Source organism: Piliocolobus tephrosceles, chromosome 4 (assembly GCF_002776525.5).
Source record: "Piliocolobus tephrosceles isolate RC106 chromosome 4, ASM277652v3, whole genome shotgun sequence".
In the NCBI taxonomy this organism is placed as follows: domain Eukaryota; kingdom Metazoa; phylum Chordata; class Mammalia; order Primates; family Cercopithecidae; genus Piliocolobus; species Piliocolobus tephrosceles.
The window spans coordinates 92,304,030-92,325,314 of record NC_045437.1 but is presented as its reverse complement, the minus strand read 5'-3'; the positions used below and the strand labels follow the sequence as shown (position 1 = coordinate 92,325,314).

Sequence of the window (21,285 nt, the reverse complement as noted above, 5' to 3'; positions counted from 1 at the left end):
ACCATCCATAGTATTATGCATTTATACATTCTGAATTTTGACTTATTTATTTATGAATATGGTTCATCCACTTATAACATTATACCCATATGACTGTTGTTAGTGTATCTGTATGTTTATGCTTCTAAAAATGCACCATACTATTGCCTATTTTATTATGTAAAGTGCCCTGTGAAATGCTCTGTCATGTTTTCATACGCTTCTAAAATAAATCTCCTTTTATAAGTGTGAAGAAATGTCTTTTAAATTAGTTTTTCCAGAATTATATTGTGGGGATTTTGATCTTTTTGGGATGTCCACACTTGGTATTATGACGTTCAGGACTGGGTTTTTTGGGATTGCCAAACCCATTAATGGAGTAGTTAACTGGTTCTCGGTCATCCAAAGCTCATGCACTAAAACACTTGGTTGTATAGTCCCCAAGTACAGGTTATTTCCAAAGGCCTTATGTGTACTGATTTCTGACCCTACACCAAGTCATATTTTTAATACATGAACATGACAACCTTCCTTCAAATCTGAATAACTGAGTTAGAAGTTTACTTTAAATTTGTCTTTAGTGCTATTACATTTCTTGGAGATTTCTTATTATACTATCACCCAGTAGAAGGGGCTGTGAGTTTTCTCTCTTTAATCTTACCTGCTTAGTACACTGAATTTCTGCACGAGTTTTTATTTGAAGAAATATTTCAATGTCCCGGAACTATTTATTTAGTAGGGCCAGGATTACCTCTAGGTCACCTGTAACCTAGCCTAGGATGTTTTCCACGTTGCCGCCTCTGAATGGTAGCAAATTATATTGTGAATGTCACTGGAAAGAGAAGTCAGCCTTAAGGAAAAGGGGATTTGGCCTTTGTTAGGGCCTGGGAATAAAATGATGAATAAGACAGACAAAGCCCCTGCCCTCTTGGAAATATATATTTGTATCTATATACTTACGTAGATGTATAGATATATAGCATATATATTTTTAAAATGACTATTATATATGCTGGATCATAAAAAGCCAAGGCCAAATAATTCATGCTTATTCCCATTGCATGAGCCAAAATAACTATTTGCTTTAGGCCAATAGTGACAAATTTTCTTGGATGAAAATGTCCTCAGGACAGCAGATTTTAGGGCCAGATTGTGAACATTAGCATTTTCTGGACTGCAAGTTTCAGCTGGGGTTGTGTTTAGCTGTGTTTTTGAAAAACCAAAGAGAGTGATTTAAGTAAGCAGGATTTATTGGTTCATGTAACAAGAAGTGGAGAGGTAGAGCAGCTGACCGAGGAAGTCACCAGGTACCCAGCTCCCTCTGGCTTCCTTGCCCACTCATAGTGTGTGACCTTTACCCTCAGGTCTCAAGGTTGTTGTTCCACCTTGAAGTGTCCTGTCTCCATTCCAGATAGAAAAGACAGAAGGCAAAAAATAAAATAAAATGTGTGCATCTGTTGAGTTTGTCAACACTCGTCCTTTTTAAATCGAGACAGCCTTTCGAAAAGACTCACCATGACACTTTGTCTGTATTTCACTGACTGAAGCTATGTCATATAGCCACCTCTTACACCTTCTTTTGTTTTGTTTTTTGGAACTGGGTACATTGTAGCCTTAAACAAAACTGGGACTTTTATTAGCAAAGAGGAAGGAGAAAATGTCTCCTGGATTGACTACTGGTGGTATTTGCCATATGCAATTTTCCTCCTTTTTACCTCTAATTTGATATCAAGTATCTCTGCCAGAGGAATTTAAAAAATAAGAAGTTTGTGTCTTCCCTGTTGGTTGTTTGCTGTCTTAGGATTAATCTGCAGCTAGATTTTTTTGGGCTGTGCCAGAAGCTGGCTAAATGTTGGCCACAGATATCATTATTATTACCCTAGTGATGGATGGTTGCTCACAAGGACCAGTGTGGGCAGACGGCAAGGTTTCAACTGCCCAGTGAAGGTCAGCAGAAACTGGTTGGTTCATAAAGGAAGAAGAGGGACTCATGCTATGCAGATAAAGAAAATATAGAAATATTACTTCTTTCTAATTTAGTAGCTCTTTAATTTCATCTTTATAAAACTGCTCAAAAGACATATAATGTAAACCTTATAGACAATTTTAAGCTTTCTAATAGCCACATTAAGAACAATTTTTGAAAAGCTGATGACAGGCCAGGCGTGGTGGCTCACACCTGTAATCCCAGCACTTTGGGAGGCTGAGGTGGGCAGATTACTTGTGGTCAGGAATTCGAGACCAGCCTGGCCAACATGGTGAAACCCCATCTCTACTAAAAAATACAAAAGTTAGCTGGACGTGGTGGCGCACGCCTGTAGTCCCAGTGACTCAGGAGGCAGAGGCACAAGAATCGCTTGATCCTGCGAGGTAGAGGCTGCGGTGAGCCAAGATTGAGGTACTGTACTCCAGCCTGGGCGACAGAGCAGGACTCCATCTCAAAAAACAAAATAAAACAAAACAAAAACTGATGACATTAATTTTAACAATGTATTTTATTTAACCCATTATATCTAAAATGTCATTGTAACATGTAATCAATGTGAACTTTTTAATGGAATATTTTACATTCTTTTTAAAAATAAGTCTTTGAAGTCCAGTGTGTATTTTACACTTAGGGCACAACTCCTCAATTTGGACTAGCCACATTTCAAGTGCTCTACAGGCACATGTGGCCAGTGGCTACTGTTTGGGATAAATCTAGAACCTGAGAATCAGAAAGCGGGAGGAAAACATCACTGAGCAGTCAAAAGCGTTACCACCATGTCCATACACTACTCCTGCATTTTATAAATAGTTACAGCTAATATCTTTGAGCATTTAATATAAGCCAGACCTTGTGGCTAGCACTTTAAATTATTCATCTATTGAATCTTCATGATAACACCATGAAGGATCTATTAATATTACCCCATTTTGAACGATAATGAAACTGAGGCTTGGAAAGATTGAATAACTTGTCCGACTTTATTCAGCTAACAATGGTGGACCAGTATTCAAGCTAAGCAGCCTGGAGTTCATACTACGTTACATGCGGAGAAGAGGTCCCCTTCAAACTTTGCCTCCAAATCACCCCTGGAATGTGCTTCCTCCTCAATTTAGCCACTTTTCTAACAAACCAAGTTGGATGATTTCTGGATCCATATAAATGTAATACCTGATAATTCTATGCTGAGGAGAGGGTTGCCTACTAATAGATGGAAGAAATCACAGATTAAAGGCAAAGATGAGCAAAAGGGTCAGAAGTTCAACAAAAAGTAAACAAAGTAAATGAGAAATGGGAAAAGACAAAGGCCAGGGCTCTTTCATGTACGAGCAAAGAAACTTAAAAATCCTGATAACCTGTCTTGGCATTAATCTGTTACTCCTTCCCTTCACAGATCAGCTTCTTGAAGAAGCAAGCTAGTTTTGTTGTGCCTTTTAATATGTGTGGTTTACTCCTCACCCTATGATAATCAGATACCTCTCTCTCTTTCTCTCTCTCCCTCCCCACTTCCCTCCTCTCTCTCTCTCTACCTTCAGGCATTTTTGGGGAAGCCAACTGCCATATTGAATAGCCCTAGGGAGAGGTCCACCTGACCAGGAACTGAAAACTCCTGACAATAGCCAGCAAGGGTCTGGGGTGTCCTATCAAGAGCTATATAATGAGCCATCCTAGAATTCCTGATCCTGAGAAACTGTGAGGTAAATATTTGCTGTTTTATGCCGCTGAGTTTTGGGATACTTTGCTACACAGCAATAGATAACTAACAAGGACAGTACTCTACATGAAAAAATGAGGAAGGTCTGAGACTCAGACGGTGATCTTGGACATAAAGGAGGAGGATAGATGCTACAGATATTATAAACCTAGAAGCTGTAGAACTTTGAGATAGATTGGAAATGAGCCTGAAAGCGGGAGAGATTCTGATGTTTTGGATTTGAGCTTAATGTATGATGTCACTTTTCATCAAGACTGAAAATTCAAACAAAAAGCAGTTAGGTTTAGGGGGAAGAAAACAAATTTGAGATTTTGTATATGGCATCTATATATATGGAGATGCCCCTTGAACAGTCTGAAATGTGTCTGAAGATAGAGATTTGGATGTTACCAGAGACGTAAATGGTGGTTGAAGACTTGGGTGAAGAAAATGAGATTGTCTGAGCTGGCAGGTGTGTGTGTGTGTGTGTGTAAAAGAGAACAGGCATTTTTGGAATCACTTAGGTAGCTTTCAAAAGGAGGAGTTGCACCATCACTGCTCGCCTTGGCTCCTACCCCATCCCACATACTGCAACTGTCTGGTGGGGTGGGGGTCTAGGACCTGAGAAATGATGGGGGGTTCTGTGGGACTCACAGAGCAGACTTTGGTCCCATGGAAAATATTGCCATCCCCCATGCCCAGGGGTCCTGTTGTCTCTGCAGAGCCAGCACACCTCTGCTCAGCTCTGGCTGAGTCTTCAGAAGACTCACTCAGCTTCAGCCTCCTAGGAAAATAAAGCTTTCAGCAAGCAATACAGAACTGAGGGTTAGCGAGAATATGGGAGCTAAAGTAAATCGGCCCCAGAGGGATGTGACAGCTCATGTGAGACAAAGTGCAGAAAGAAAGGAAATGAGTTACACAGTTATTCAGAGGTTAAAAAACTCCTGGGCTGACCATGATTTTGACAAAAAGGTTGAATTAATGTGGCTTCCAATCCTCTCTCCCTCACAAAATCCTGAAGGACTTGGAGAAGGTGAAAAGCCCCTGGGGTAGTTGGGGCTATTTTAAACTGGTGCGTGTGTGGGTGGTGCTGTGGATGCCACGATGTGCCCCCCAGCTCCCTGTTCAGGAAGGAAGGACTTATACCCCTCAACTGTTGGGAGTGCTGCCAGCTGGCAGACCTCAGCTGTTAGCTTTCTCTGAGAACTGCCTTGTCAAGGTCATGCCCACTTTCTGGGGCAGCTTCATTCAGTGATTGGACAGTGTGTGGGTATAAAGGCCTGGCATGCTTGGTCTAACTCTGGACAACTTTGAAGGGCTGTCCCAGCTCCAAAGCTTCCTGTGAAGTTGCCTGCAGTCTTCTTTGGTTCAACTATTGGAGCCATGGCACCTAATGTATATAAAATCCATATATAACTAATTGAAGTTAGTTGGTTCAACTCACTTCATATAGTTCAACTATTCCTTCTGTTCAGTTCCATTCCTTTCCCTCCCCTTCCACAGGTGTTGATCCCAGTGTGGTCTATAATAAGCCTTCTATTCACCAGTCTCCATCTCAGAGTCTGTTCCCTGGGTAACCCAACCTGAGTCAGATGGCTGCATTGGCCTGGGACAGGGGACAGCTTGGGAGGGCTGTGGGAAGATAAAATGGGGAAAGGGAACAATGTAAGTCTGCTCTTCTCTGTTGCCTTGGGATCAGTTGCTCTGACTCATGTGAAATGTCAAACTGTTCTAGGTGTCCTCTAAAGAAAGATTAGGCAGGGCAGAGAGACTGTGTTGGTAAGGAGTTGGAGCAGTAACAATAACAACAAACTTGGGGAACAATTGACTTTGGGGAGTTGCTGCCACCTTGCTCCACTTCTAAATGTCCCCAGGGTGGGAAAGCAACTGCCCTCCTAAACCTGCTTCTTCCTGGGAGCAAAAGGTGAAGACCTGACAGGAGAAGTTATTTTGTGGAATAGGGAGTGGTTTTCTGGTGCCTGGGGCTCATCCACACCCCACCCCTGGACTCACTGGAGCTGACAAGGCTGCATTGGAGACCAGGATCTGGCTGAAATGCCCAGGGGAAGTGAGTTCAAAGGCCAAATTAACAGGACTTTTGAGGAGCACAGCCTTTTTAAAAGTAATTAACCTACAAATTAACAACCTACTAGATTACAGATTCCCACAAAAGAGAGATATTAAAATGTACACAATAAATTTTTAAAAGGCTAATAAACACATTAAGAGAGAAGACAATAGAAACTATTAGTAAAATAAGAAAAACTAGAAAACGTAAAAAGTAAACAAGTAGAACCATTTGGTATGGAAAACATAATTGAAATAAAAAATAAAAGGTAGGATAAATATAACAGAAACAATAGCTAAGGAATGAATTAGTGATTTGGAAGACCAGACTAAGGAAATTTACAAGGCAGAACAAGGAATGGTCCACAAGTTGGAGATGTCAGGGTCACGATTTGAAAGTTATGGATTCCAAAATCAAATGTTAACATTAACTCCCACATTTTCTCTTCATTCCAACAATAAGCAGGGGACCTTAATGCTACTCATGTGCCCTAATAGGGTAGCTGCAGAAATAACACCCAGAAGTATTCTTAGACTCCAAACCCACAGTTTGTTTAGTTCTTTCTTCCTTTCTTGATCCTGGCTACCATTATCTTTTCCACTTTTCCTCCTAACAAATAACACATCCTCCATACGGCAGCTAGAGTGGTCTTTCTAAAGTGTAAATGGTAGCCCTTGACTACTTAAAACCTTCCTATAGCTTATCCATTCTTTCAGAATAAAATCCTATCTCTCCTTTCTAACCTCATCTCCTCCCATTCTTCCCTCCATTTATCTCATTCAACCACATAGGCCTTCTCTCATAATACCCCATTTTATCTTCTCCAAAGCATTTGTCATTACCTAAGATTATCTTATTTACTTGTTTCTATTTATTGTCTATCCTCCATCACTAGAATGAGAGCTCCCTATGTGAGGCGCTTTTCTAATGTGCTCTGCACAGTCCCCTAACATTGAGAAGAATACATGGCACATAGTAGGCAGTCAATAAATATTTGTTGATTGACGGACTGATTTCTCTACCTGGACTGTTCCCTTAAGACTCAGTCTTTGAAAAACTGGACAATAAATAAATAAATAAATGGTTCCATAAAGTCACAGTCTGTTGGAGCCTCAAGACATAGTTTATTCTCTTGAGCAATATAAAATAGTCTCAGCATAGGTGAGATTCTTCTTTTCTTTTTTTTCAAATTGAATATTCCATTAACATGGTAGTTGTTTTTGTAACACGTGTACACACACTTGCACACTCAGAGAGATTCTTCTTTTCTATCACCTGTAAATCTGAGGTGCAAAGAAAACTTTGCCAAGGGGTTTTGTGAGTCAGATTGCATTTACCACTCATTTGGTTCAAAAATGTTCTTTTGGAAAATCACCAAATGGTACCTACCATATATAAAATCCATTCCCCTAAAACCCCCACCATGCTGACAGTGCTACCCTGGATTGGATGTATGAGTCAGAGGCAGAAGGAAAGAATATGCCAGGCTCTGCTGAAGGTGACACATAGCCTCGCGGTGGACTGCAGATTTGCTCATTATTTTCTTTGAACCAGTGTTGCTTTGTGGCCTCTAGACAATCTATAGCCCAGATTTGCCAGCAAAGGTATTTGATCTCCTGGTTTTCAGTTCTGTATAAACACTTATAAAGTATGCTTCATTTCCCCCCAAATTTAGAGATTGTTTTCTCCTAGATGTTCTCAGTATGGCAGATACCATTGGTTACCCTCCCACAAGCCACCCCCACTTCTGCCTGACTTGATTCATCCTTCCTGTCCCCCATAGCCTTCTGGGGGGCAAACTAATCATAAGGATTCCATTCTTCTGGGTTGAGATGCAATTGATCATGGTAAGAGCATGTGAAGCAATTCTGGCCCATGAGATGCAAAGAGAAACCTGCTATGGGGCTTCTGGGTGAAGTGTCTTTGCCTTCAAGAAGGAATACACAAGGAGAAACTTCCCTCTTCTTTGCTGAATGTTGTCCTGTCTGTGCATGATGCTTGGAACTACCAAAGCCATCTTGTGATCATGAGGAAAAAGGATATGGTGGAGAGAAAGGATAAAAAAACACCTGGCTGCTTAATGATGTTCTGAAGCTACTAAATTTACCAAACTCTGGTAAATTTACCAAACTCTGGTAAATTTTGTTGTTATATGAGCTAAGCAGTATTCCTACATTTAAACCATTTTTGGCTAGTGCTTCTATTATGTGCAGCTGAAAGTATTGTGTGTGTATCTAGTCATTTACCAATAAAAATGTCATTTCAAATAAAGATATATTAAGTACTTACTAAATATTTACTCTAGTTCATATACAATATTTACTCTAGTCCATACACACGTTTACTCCAGTCCATGCCTGTAATACTACATATTTAAATATAATTGCTCTGTTCCTCAAAGAACTTAGATTAATTCTGATTTCTCATACTTCAACTGGTATCACAGGGGAGGGTGAGGGAGGGAAGTTGTTAAAATACAGATGACTCCACTCCAACACAGACCTACTGAATCATAATTTTAGGGTAGGCAGGGAGAGTAAGAATATGCATTTTAAGCAAGTGCAGAGGTGATTCTAATGTATCCTAAAGACTACACACCACTCATTTGTTTAAGACTGGTCATGTGAATCAGCAAATAATATAAGGCAGGATATATAATGAAGTGCTAAAGTAGTGAACTATGGAATATGAGCTCTCAAGTTCTGTAGACATCCAGAAGCAGCTTGGCAGGTTGGAAAGCAAGGTAGACAGAGGGTAGAATACAGGCTCCACCACTTACCAACCAAGTGTTCTAATTGCTTCATCTGTAAACAGGGTCAACAAGGCCTATTTTGCTGTGTGGTTATAAGTTCTGAGATGATAAGTGAGAAGCATGCAGTAGAGAGGGTGGTGAAACCAATGCCATACAGCTGTATGTCTGGGGTTAGGAGGGTCCCAGTGCCTCACTCTTGGGGGTGAGGTGCTGTTGGCTAATGTCAAGATTATATCCAGAAAGAGCAATGAGGGGGCAGACCCAAGCCAGCAGGTCTGTGGTCCTGTCTGTCAGGTCTGATTTCAATGCTGTGGCTATTTGGCCCATTGAAGGAAGCCTTTTAGGAGGGTATCACCTACTGCTATGCAAAGCTATTTGTCTGCAACCATGGAGACATTAAGTGGGATGCAAATGCTAGACTGTAGTTATTTCTTTTCCTTAATTTTTAAAGTTTATTTTAAAAATTTATTTTATGTTTAAGTGGAGAACTTTCCTTTTTGAAATTTCTTTTCAGGCCTGGGATTTACTATTAACTGCAGTCTTATTATTATTGCTAATTCTTAAGGTTTAATGAAGCCCCAAATCATGGCTCTGTTTGGTTTTATTTACATGGTTCCTGCAAGATAACAGACTACTTATATTTTTTCCCTATTTGCATTGCCACAAGGACAGAGAATATTGTTTTCCAATTGACCTTTCTAAACAACCATGGAAGAACAAACACATGAGCATGTCTCAATTTTCTAAGAGAGATTCCTGACGAGGCCATTATTCGAATCATTATGTATTCCTAAGGGATACGAACTGAGGGCTTTCCCTAGTAGTAAGATGTAAACTTAAGAACCTCACTGCTTTCTTAGTATGTTATGTATGTCAGTGGAACCTAGATCTAAATTTAACTATGAAAGGAAAGAAAGAACTGAATATTCCAGATGAGTGCAGATGGAGTCACCAGCCACACGAGGAAAAATTCCTAGGGGGCCTTTTCAGAGAGATATTTGGGCTTCACATAGATCATTGATTATGTAGCTGACAACTGAATCCGAACAGATTTTCCACAAACTCTGAGTTCTATTTTTCTATAATTCGGTGTGACTTACACCAGCTGTGCTGTAGCTGGCAGATCGGCCGGTACATGAAGGCTCTCACTTCCCTGCTTGTTCTGTTCTTGTGAATAGAGTCCTAAATTTACTGAGGAGATCCTGATAACCATTTTGGCAACCTGTAATACTCAGAGAATCAAACTTGAAAATTTAACCTTTTTCTAGAACACAAAAAGGCATACTGAAGAAAGATTTCTACATTTTTATGAGATCTAATGTATGACTAGTTACGGTCTGAGTGCAGAGTCCTACAAAAAAAAAACCTAAAGTGAAATCTCAGGGAAAATTTTGATGCCTCACAAAAATAATCTATGAGTGTGTATGTGGGGAGTGATGAAATAGAAAAAAACATTTTCTATAGTTTCTGTGTTGCTTGTTTATAACCACCCTGGCAAGTGGATGTTTGTAGCTCGAGAAGCTTCCACTGCTGAGTTTTACGTAGGGCTGAATGCTGTGGAGGCTGAGGCAGGCAATTTGAGTTTGGGTGGCCTCTGTCCAGGAGGAAGTACACCAGGCCCACAGGGCTAGGCCATCACAGAGCACCAGGAAGGGCCCAAAAAGGAGAACTCCATATAGTGGCATGGTCCAGAAGAGACTGGAGAAAGAACTGGTCATGATTCTTTTCCAGTGAAAAGTGATGCATTCTATAAGGCAGACTCCTCATGTTCAGTAGAATTTTTAATAAGATTACAAAATGAGTGATGTGCCTGGTACAACTGGTTTTCCTTTATGTGGAGGCGTCAGGGTTGACAAAGGTTCCAAACAGAATTCCTGTGTCAGTGAGGACAGGGTGGATGTCTGGGTCATATTTACAGGTAAAGCATATGCAAACTGCAGTGCAAATTGTTTTGATGATGTTGGGATTTCCTGTAGCATTTGTGGCCCTCTTGAGATACCATATTGCCTTGCTCTTTGGGGGTGGGGGTGGGGGTGGGGGAGTGTTTAATGTGAGTCTCCAGGGGAAAGAACGCTGTACTTGGAGTCAGAAGACCTGGGTTCAAGTTCTATCTCTGTCACAAGCTACCTTCAACCTCTCTGAGGTTGCCCAGAAGAGGGCTCCCTCTCTGTCCCGTGGAGAGAGGGACTCCTGACCCTCCCACTCGGCTGTTGAGATCAAGCTAAAGGATGTATACTTGAAATACTTTGCAATGTCTTGTAACCAAGTCTTGTACAATGTTGTATATATGTGTTCTAACAATCATTTATAATTATTAAATGGTGTTGTGGGTTGAATTGTGTCCCCCCAAAAGAAATGGTGAAATCTTAAGCTTAATACCTCAGTATGTGACCTTATTTGGAAATTGGGTCTTGCAGATATAAATAGTTAAGGTGAGGTCCTACTGGAGTAGAGTGGGCCCGTAATCCAGCATGGCTGGTGTCGATGTGAAGATGGCTGTATGTATGTATGTATGTATGTGAAGGTGGCTGTATAAAGACAGAAACACAGGGAGACACCATGTAAAGATGGAGGCAGAGATTGGAGTGACACATCTATAAGCCAAAGAGTACCAGAGACTCCCAAAAATCACCAAAAGCTAGGTGGGAGACAAGGAACAGATTCCCCTCAGAGCCCTCGGAAGGAACCAATCCTACAGGCACTTTGATTTTGGACTTCCAACCTCCAGAATTGTGAGGTGATACATTTGTATTGTTTAAAGCTACCCAGTTTGTGGTAGGGAATTCCCAGCCCAGGAGAAATATAAGGAATTTATTATAACATTATCTTATTTTCTGTTTAGTGCTTATAGTCAATGTATCATTTTCATTGCATTCCCATCACTACCCTGTGGCATAAGTAAAATTTGTCTCTACTCAGGAGGAAACTGAGGCTTGGAGGCTGTGAGTCACTCAGCAGGGAAACATTCCAGTTAGCCTCTCCTCTTTCTCCTACATCACAGCAGCTTTGCTTGGGCCAGTTAGTGGCTCTTCCTGTTACATTCGCACTTTTCTCAGAGGAGAAAGGTGTGTCTTTCTCTCTGCTTCTTAATATGTAACTTGCTGCCAACATCATGTAATTTTTCACCAAGTCACCTTTCCTGTCTGGCTCACATCTCTCCTTGGGGTCCTAAGGGTCTTCTCAGAGGCCCAGAGGTTGAAGGGGGCTCCCTCTCTGCTCTAGAGAACTGAGATCAGCATCAGCCTGACCTCAGTGGAGTTCTCACGCTTGAGCAGAAGGTCTTAAATGTGACAAGAATCCAGACAGCCTCCTGGGAGGGACTGAGCATCATTTGGGCAGCCCCTTCCCTTACTAATTGGGGGTCCCTATGGGTAATGTCCAGTCCCTGCAACCGTGCCCACTCTTAGCAGAGCCTTGCCCATCACAGGTGGTGGGAGGCATGAAAAGAAGAAAGAGAAAGAGCAGAAGACTGCACTGTGGTTGATAGCAGCACCATCCAACCTAATATGATCTATCCATAGAAAGTTCAACCAACAGAGTTTTGTCTTCCTTTCTCACGCATTGTAGTGTGAAATATCTGTGTTCATCATGCAGTAACAAAAGCAAGGCATCGCGGAATAATAAAGAGTCTGCCATGGTGCTAAGAAAAACCTTGAAAATGAATACTTTCAGACCCTGAACTCCATATTCCACTCATGAGGGGAAGTCATTAATCATTTATTATTTTGCCCATTTGACTTGCTGAAAGTTTTATGTATCCAGATTTTAAATATCATTCTTTGATTGTCAGCCAGACCCTCATCTTCACAAAATGTACTCTTGAGAGAATTCCTGAGATACATGTTGGCTATAGCCCAGCCTGGAAAACTCCTCAGTATAAAACGTCATTTCTTTGGCCTCCTTTTTGTTCAGGAAAGTTGGAACTTGCCTCATGGACAGCAGAAACCCAGGATTCATTCTCTCCAGAGACTACCAAATAGAATCCCAGATGCTATCGTAGTTCCAATTTGTATTTCCCTCCTTTTCACTGCAGCCATCCTTGCCCCCATTCTGTTGCTGCTACAGCATAAGAATGTCCTTGCCTTAGAAACTTTGCTCTTTCCCCAGATGTCCACGTGGCCAAATTCCTCACTTCCTGGTCTTTTCTCAAATGTCAACTTCTTAATGAGGCCTACCCCAGCCAGCTATCTAATAATTCGTTTCTCTGCTTCCTGCTAGAATGGCTCCAAATGCATTATTAGATAGCTTCCTGAAGGAGCTTCTTGTCAAATTCTTATCACATTTGAAGGATCTTTGTCTGACTTGTTCACAGGTGTCTCTTCAAGTGCCTAGCATGTGCCTGGCACATAGCACATGCTTAATAAATAGATATTAAGTGAGTAAATGGTAACAACCAGTTTTTGAAGATCAACGAATCGTAAGGAGGAAAGAGACCTTAGAACGTATTTGATTCCACGGGGAAAAACTTCCCCCACCCCCAGGAGAGTCAGTTAAAGAAAAAAAGAGAGATTTATGGGCAGAATTGATTTTACATTAAAAATTAAATCTCATGGGAAAATAATATACATTCCTAAAGCTTAACCGCCTACTTTATTTCACAGTACAATGTTGATGAGAAATTGTGGGCAGAGTTGAGAAGCAGCAGGCGCTCATCACTGATCACTTGAAATCCCCACCCCATTTTATAGCATAGGCAGATATTACCAGAGAAGAAATTTTCTTTTTCTCAAGGTCATACAGCTGATTAGAGGCAGATGCAAGAGTAGACCTGAGGTATCCTGGCCTCCTTTTAGTGCTCCTTCCACCACCATCAGCAGCAGAAGAATCAGAAAAAAAAAGGCTCTGGTACTTTTCTGCTCAGTTAAGCTTAAATGAGCATTGAATACACTGTTGTAAAATTAGTGGATATCTGCTCATTGTGAATCAATGAACAAATGTGGAAATCTGAATTGTTACCTTTAATAGAATGTCACCATAATTGTCTTGTCAAAGACTGAAAGCATCCCTCCTTACCCTGCCCCATGGATTCTTATGACCTAGCATTTATCAAGTACTAATATTGCTTGGATGCTGCTCCAACTGCCTGAGGCAGGAAGGGCTTCGTAAACACACCCCATCTGCCTGTCTCTTGAATGTGCATATGCCTGGCCCTAGAGATATTCCCTCATTGGCTGAGAATTACCCCTTTTGTCCCTGGATTTTTACTTTTTGAGTTGCTATTCTTTGCTAATAGTATTACCTGTAAATATACCCATATAGGTTTTAAGGTCAAACCTCTGAAAACCTGTAATATATAGTCAGGCCATTTAATGAGTTGATAATGACTTTTACTTAAGTACTCTGTTTGCCTGTCAATCCATTTGTTGTCACCCAACAAAAACTATGAGTTGAAGGGTGAAGTCCTTCCTTCCTTCCTTCCTTCCTTCCTTCCTTCCTTCCTTCCTTCCTTCCTTCCTTCCTTCCTTCCTTCCTTTCTTGTATGTATGTATGTATGTATGTATGTATGTATATATGTATGTATGTATTATTTAGAGATGGAGTTTCAGTCTGTGACCCAGGCAGGAGTGCAGTGGTTCAATCTCTGTTCACTGCAACCTCCACCTCCCGGGTTCAAGCGATTCTCCTGCCTCAGCCTCCCAAGTAACTGGGATTACAGGTGTGCACCACCACGCCTGGCTGATTTTTGTATATTTAGTGGAGATGGGGTTTCACCATGTTGGCTATGCTGGTGTCAAACTCCTGACCTCAGGTGATCCGCTCACCTCCACCTCCCAAAGTGCTGGGATTATAGATGTGAGCCACTGTGCCTGGTCAGTGAAGTTATTTTAAAAACCATTGTTCTTTATTTCTATTTTATTGGATTAAATATGTCAATTCAAAATGTCTACACTGATTACTGAAATGCTCAAATGCTATTTTGCTTTTCCAGTTAATCAGCTGCTTTAAGCAGAGCTGTAACAATTTAATTGTTCTATTGTTACTTTCCATTTAATCTGTCAACTACAGTTCATCGAGTATATTCAGTGCACCATGATAGGCCACTGGAGGGGTATCAAAAATCATAAGGCCATAGAGTGCCTGGCTTTAGGGAGTTTGCAGCCCATTCTGAGACATAAGAGAGAGACCAAAAGACAATTAACAATGTGAAGTCATAAATAGAAAGTTCTAGATATATGGTTTACATAGTAAGAGAAGGGATAAGGGAGAGATTAAGATAGAAATAAATGTTGGAGTCAAGTAATCTTTATCATGCTTTTGCTTTGCATTATAGACAATTTGTTCCTCTTTGTCTTCATTTTAATTTATCTGAAAGCCAGGAAATCCAAAAAGTTTATCTTGGACTGCTTAAGTTTGTTACCATTTTTCAGGAATTTGTTTTCTCATCTCCTGAGATGTAGGTCACCAGCTTGAGCTAAGAAATCCACGCGGGTTCGTAATAGAATTTGACAGATCTGAAGAATGATTTTTATTTTCCATTTGTCATGTAGAGAGTCAGGTAGGGACAAGTTTCCCTTTTCTCCTTGGAAGATAAGCTAATATATTTATTTATAATAATAATTTTTGTGCATACTATATTCATTGTCCTTAACCCAGAAAAAAATGTCATCTATCCAAATATTGCATTTTTTAAACATTTAAAAATATTTTTCCCATGCTTGGTTTCATTTTGTTCTAAATCATAGACGTACAGTCAGATAAACAAATACAAGTTGTGGGGAACATGAAAAAAGGGGCAAAATAGTGTGATAGAACTATTTGGAATGTATTAAATTTAACTGGCCAAAGGACAGGGGAATTTTTGTGAAAAAACTGCAGTAAAAATTATGAAGAAATTTTATCATCTTAATTGTTAAAGATATTTTTTAAAAATCTAAGTTCAAGGTGTATTTAGATTTTTCTCTTCACATGAACTCATTTCATTCATTTGGCCATTTTTTCTTCTGTGGTCATTATTATTAAAATCAGAATTATTTTAAAGCTGCAGTGAATTCTACAGAGTTTCTAGTCCAACCTGTTTGTTTTTCAGATGAAAAAACTAAAGCCCAGAGACATTATGGAACTGACTGATGTCACACAGCAAAGTAGTAGAAGGGCTGAGACTAAATCCCCAGCGCCCTGAAAACATGAATGACAGCATTAGACCAAATCCTGCTTTGACATATGGAATAGAAAACAACTCAAATTAATATGCATTGTCTCTGCAATGCCACCTTCATCACTGGCATTCTCAGGTAACTTGGACAATGTGCATGTGTTAATAGTGTGTTACTCTATTTCCAGGTGCCTGGAGTTGTCCCTCTGTGGTACACCTTTCCTGGGGGAGCTCCAGGTATGGCACTGTAAATAGCAGAAACAACATTTTCTAGTGATTAGTGAAATATATTTCAAAATTTCCTGAGTTTTTATTATGAAATGTTAACAGGTTTACTTGGTTTATTTTGAAGTCATGGTTAGCTATATCTGATATTGTCGCAGTATGTAATATGTTGTGTTGCTTTTCACATAAATCTACAGGAACCTATGGAGGTCATTTAAAGAAAAGGTAGTTAAATCTGCTTGTTCTGTCAATCAGAAAGGAACAGGATCAGGTTTGTCTTTCTGACATGATTTAGTCTCTCCTGAAGGCAGAGAGCTTAAGGTCTCATTCAGGCACATTCATCTCTGACTGAATAATTAAACACAGGATTTTTTCTTTCTTGCATGTGAGATTTGTCACAATAAATGCAGTTAATAGTTAAAACTAGTTGTAATTTACACACTTACTTGTCAACATATTCAACTAGATCTGTAGAATTCTTGGTTGACATTTTGGCTGGAGATAATCTTACCTAAAACAAAGGTTACGGATTCAGAATATATCATCTGCTTGTTTACAGATTACTTTTATGCAGTTTATCTTTAAAGTGTTCTAATTTTAAACAAAATACATACCATAGACCAGATAATCAGCCCGGTTAATCTTATACATGCCCTTTTGTACTGCTAATGACTAAAAACAAAATTAAGTTCTGTGGAGATACGAGAGAGCTGTATTTCATAGATTAGGTATCACAGTCAAGAAACCGTTTTTGGAAAAGTCAAAGCCATAGATTATTCTTAGATAATTTAAAAATGAAATATCTAATGATTATTGACTGAATTACTAAAGAAGTCTTTACAGAGTGAATGATTCCTGACATGCTGATTTCTAAGGAGAAACAGCTAATTTTCAAACACAAAGCCCCGAACTAGAAAACTAGACTACCAAGTACCTGGATGTCAGATTATTATAGCCAGAGCACAGTCATATACATAATTTACTAACACTAAGTATAGCTGGCCATATGTACACTTAACTGGCAGCTTCTAATTCAACAAAATGGTACTACTAGAAAGTTCTATTTTCATGAAAGTTGATCATTTGCAGCATTTTTATGACAGGAAAGAAGATGCCCAATGTACTCACTGTTTTTCATATCCCGAAAATGCCTTAAATTCTTTTAAGTTTATAAAACAAGACAGATTTATCCTAATTTTAATAGCCTATTGCTGAACTGGATTCAATATGGAGAATATGAGTGGTATTCCACCTCAGTTAAAAACTTTTAACAAAATATATTCCTAGGATATTTTTACTTGCTTTATGTTACTGTGTACTGTAATGGTGGGCAGAATATGTTAAGACTCACATACAGAAAGCATTCCTTTTTCAAATGCCCAAGGAATTACTACTTCTTAAGTTTTAAGAAACTTAATTGGATACCTCCCTCCTCTAAAAAACTTAAAGAAAAAAATGTTAAGTCCATTATCAAGGATGCTAATAAAGAACGCCTGACAAAGTCTCTCCTGACCCAGCCCTGTTGGTGGTGGGCGGGCAGAATAGGCTCAAGGCTGCTCATGAAGGAGCCCGTGAGGCCCCAGGAGAGAGCTTTTCCCCTCCCTGCATTGCTGAATGGGGTCTGCAATGGGTCTAATGCTGTTAAGCCATGTCTTCCCCTACAGAGTGTGGAAACTGTCCTAAGTCCCAGAGGACCTGGTGCCTTCTAGCGTGGAGCGTGTTTTCACTGTTTCCCACTGAAACGGTACTGAGTCCTGAGACCTCACCTACTTCGTTGTCAGTTCTTTCCTCGTCACCTTTCCACCGCTCCCTCTGGTCTGTGGGGGAATCTACTTTTGGTGTTTCCTCAGCAACCTGTTGGTCCCTCCTTATATGTTTGCAAACAGTAGTCCTCTCCAGTATTTGTAGAATTAAAGTGTACGATGAACACAGTGTCCAAGAACACTAATTTGTCCTTTCTCCTTCTGAAGTGTAACAATTAGATCTATGTTTTATTTTTATTTTATTAATTTTTAAATCTTATTTGAAAGACCATAAGTGGCATCTTCTTTTTTTTTTTTTTTTTTTGAGACGGAGTCTTGCTCTGCCGCCCAGGCTGGAGTGCAGTGGCCGGATCTCAGCTCACTGCAAGCTCCGCCTCCCGGGTTCACGCCATTCTCCTGCCTCAGCCTCCCGAGTAGCTGGGACTACAGGCGCCCGCCTCGTCGCCCGGCTAGTTTTTTTGTATTTTTTAGTAGAGACGGGGTTTCACCGTATTAGCCAGGATGGTCTCGATCTCCTGACCTCGTGATCCACCCGTCTCGGCCTCCCAAAGTGCTGGGATTACAGGCTTGAGCCACCGTGCCCGGCCGGCATCTTCTTAAAAACACACCTACAACACACACTTTTTTAGTGACACATGTTAAGCACAACGATGGAGGAATATTTGGAAAAGCATAGAAAAGTTAAAATACAGAATAAAAATTCTCGCTTGTAATTTTGCTACCTAGAACAAAAGCCATTGATGTTGGCTTTTGGTGCAATTTTTTAAATGTAATTTTTAGGTATCTAAGACAGTATTTAAATTTTTATATCTTTGCTAATTGAACCTAAGAGTCAGTTCTGTTTTATCCTCATTCCTATAAGCTAGGATGTTATTATATATAAAAATTGTCTCACAAACAACTTGATGGCTACTATGGGAATTTGTCAGTTTTTATCCATTTCATAATGATACTTTAAAATATTATAGCTTTTTGGTTTTACGGGCTATGAAATACTTTCTTGTATGTGACATACTTTTATTTGACATGATGCCCTATAAAGTGGATATCATTCCCTTTACATTAGTGTAAGGATGACATTAGTTACCTTATTGTTAGAAACCCTTATTATGGAAAGAAATTAAGATGATTATTTTTATAGATGAGGAGCTTCAGGATCAGAGAAGTACTAGACTTGCCCAAGATCATGTAGATGATGATGATAATCATACTATAGCCCTTCCTACTTGCTAAGCACTTACTTAGGTGACTCATTCAAACCCACAGTAACTTTGTATGATAAGCCTAATTCACCCATTTTACAGAAGAAGAAACAGAGAGGTTAAGTAATCATTTCAAAGTCCCACAGCTAGTATGTGGTACAGCCAATATAATACATACCAAAAATCAGTGTTTGATATTGTGCTAGTTTTTTACGTAACAAGTGACTGCATCTGCCTCTTGTTATGTAAATTACGAGGTGTTAAGAGAAGTACAAAAAAAATCTAAAAACACTGCTTTAAAAAATGTTATTTTTAACAGAGAAGGTATGACAAGTTCTAATAAAGGAAACATTCTATTTAGCTATACTGTTTTTCATGTTAGAGATAAAGTCTGCACCTTGAGTTTATCATGGTTCCTTTTGAATCATCATAAAACATACATCATGATCAACTTAAAACAATATCAGCCCCATATATTAAAAATCAGTCTAATTAATGAAATTGTAAATCGAGGCCATTTTTCTTTTCAGCTTATGTTGTCAGCAGTCATTTTGCCAAGACAGAACAAACAGGAAATGTGGGAAAACTATTCTTCCAGGACTCTTAAACTCTCTAAGCACTCTAAGCTTTAAAAAAGCTGAGCAAAGTATTCTAATTTTAATGTAAATATTGAAAAGTACTTGCTTTCTTTTCTTGGTTATTGGCTGAGCCAGGAAGGGGGCCATCAGGTTCATCTGGCTGTCCCTCTGCAGTCGCAGTTGGAGAGGCACTTTTGTTTACATCCGTATCTAGGTAACCAGAATGCTGAATCAGGTCAGGAACTATGGCAAGTGAATTTTTGCAGTGCAGCTAATTTTTTTTTTTTTTAATTGAGGAAAGTTTCTGTACATATAGCTTAGCTTAAAGGGAGGCTTTCAATTTGTTTTACATTTCCCGTTTCCTCACTTATCCCAATTCTCCCCCATACCCCTATAACATCTATAGTTAGCTAGAAGGGCATTTCTTTACAGATACTTCTATAAGACTTTTAGAAACTTTGTTAGGATCAGACAGCTCTAAAATAATCAGGAATATATATTTTTAAAATTTTACTTTAAGTTCTGGGATACATGTGCAGAACATGCAGGTTTGTTACATAGGTATACACATGCCATGGTGGTTTGCTGCACCCATCAACCCGTCATCTACATTAGGTATTTCTCCTAATACTATCCCTCCCCTAGTCCCCCAACCCCCAACAGGCCCCAGTGTGTGATGTTCCCCTCCCTGTGTCCATGTGTTCTCATTGTTCAACTCCCACTTGTGAGTGTGAACATGCGGTGTTTGGTTTTCTGTTCCTGTGTTAGTTTGCTGAGAATGATGGTTTCCAGCTTCATTCATGTCCCTACAAAGGACATGAACTCACCCTTTTTTATGACTGCATAGTATTCCATGGAGTATATATGCCACATTTTCTTTATCCAGTCTATCATTGATGGGCATTTGGGTTGGTTCCAAGTCTTTACTATTGTGAACAGTGCCGTAATAAACATACATGTGAATGTGTCTTTATAGTAGAATGATTTATAATCCTTTGGGTATATACCCAGTCATGGGATTGCTGGGTCAAATGGTATTTCTAGTTCTAGATCCTTGAGGAATCACCTCACTGTCTTCCACAATGGTTAAACTAATTTATACTCCCACCAACTGTGTGAAAGCGTTCCTATTTCTCCATATCTTCTCCAGCATCTGTTGTTTCCTAACTTTTTAATGGTCACTATTCTAACTGGCGTGAGATGGTATCTCATTGTGGTTTTGATTTGCATTTCTCTAATGACAAGTGATGATGTAGTGAAGTAGGAGAAATTTAGAGACCTCGAGTAGTCCATAAGTACCTGAACTCATGATGCTTGGATTTTCCAGCTTTATTTTTTGTTGATTTGATATTTTTGAAAAAAAAATCTCTGGGATTTTTTTCTTTTTTCTCAGGACGCCAGAGTGCCAAGGAATTGTAATTGCATCCTAACTAAGGTCTTGCTGTTTCTGGGGCCTCTTCCCAAGGGTGACTTAGTAGCATTGTGACTGCAGGAAGGATCTGTGATGTCAGTGTGGCTGGCCCTCACAATTGAAGTCAGGAAGTCCCTGGGATTTAGAAGCTTTTAGCGTTTTCTGTAGTGCTCATCGTCACACAAATCACTAAGCCCTTCACTTCTTTGTCTCATGGGGTAGGAAGTGACCATTGTTAAACTGATATTTCACACTCTTCTCCTGATTTCACCTTCACAGTTTGAAAAGAGACCAGTTATCATCAAGTTGGACAAAGAGGAAATGAAATGCTGCGGTATTCCCAAATCTTTCTCCAAGTATGTTAGGGGGGAAGTTAACTCTTCTAGGTTACAAGAAGACTTCACAGATAGTGCAGCACTAATGAAATGTGACATGGGTCAGAGTTTTACAGAAATAAAAATATTGAACTTTGCCTTTGTAGGGGAAATTTTGTTCAGTTATTTAGCCAAAAAGGGGTGGATTGTTTTAGCTATA

General features: G+C 39.7%; 1 protein-coding gene across 1 annotated transcript in view; it reads right to left on the bottom strand.

Moving 5' to 3' along the window:
- The window catches only part of FAM81B (family with sequence similarity 81 member B), a 50,046-nt gene extending 29,235 nt beyond the window's left edge, over positions 1 to 20,811 (bottom strand). The window contains exons 1-3 of the mRNA XM_023212284.1: positions 20,640 to 20,811; positions 19,447 to 19,550; positions 16,244 to 16,308 (exon numbers count right to left, since the gene is read on the bottom strand). Of these exons, the coding sequence (XP_023068052.1) occupies positions 16,244 to 16,308; positions 19,447 to 19,550; positions 20,640 to 20,649 (179 nt within the window). The 5' untranslated portion in view covers positions 20,650 to 20,811. The remainder of the gene's footprint in view (positions 1 to 16,243; positions 16,309 to 19,446; positions 19,551 to 20,639) is intronic.
- Between the last annotated feature and the right edge of the window lie 474 nt (positions 20,812 to 21,285).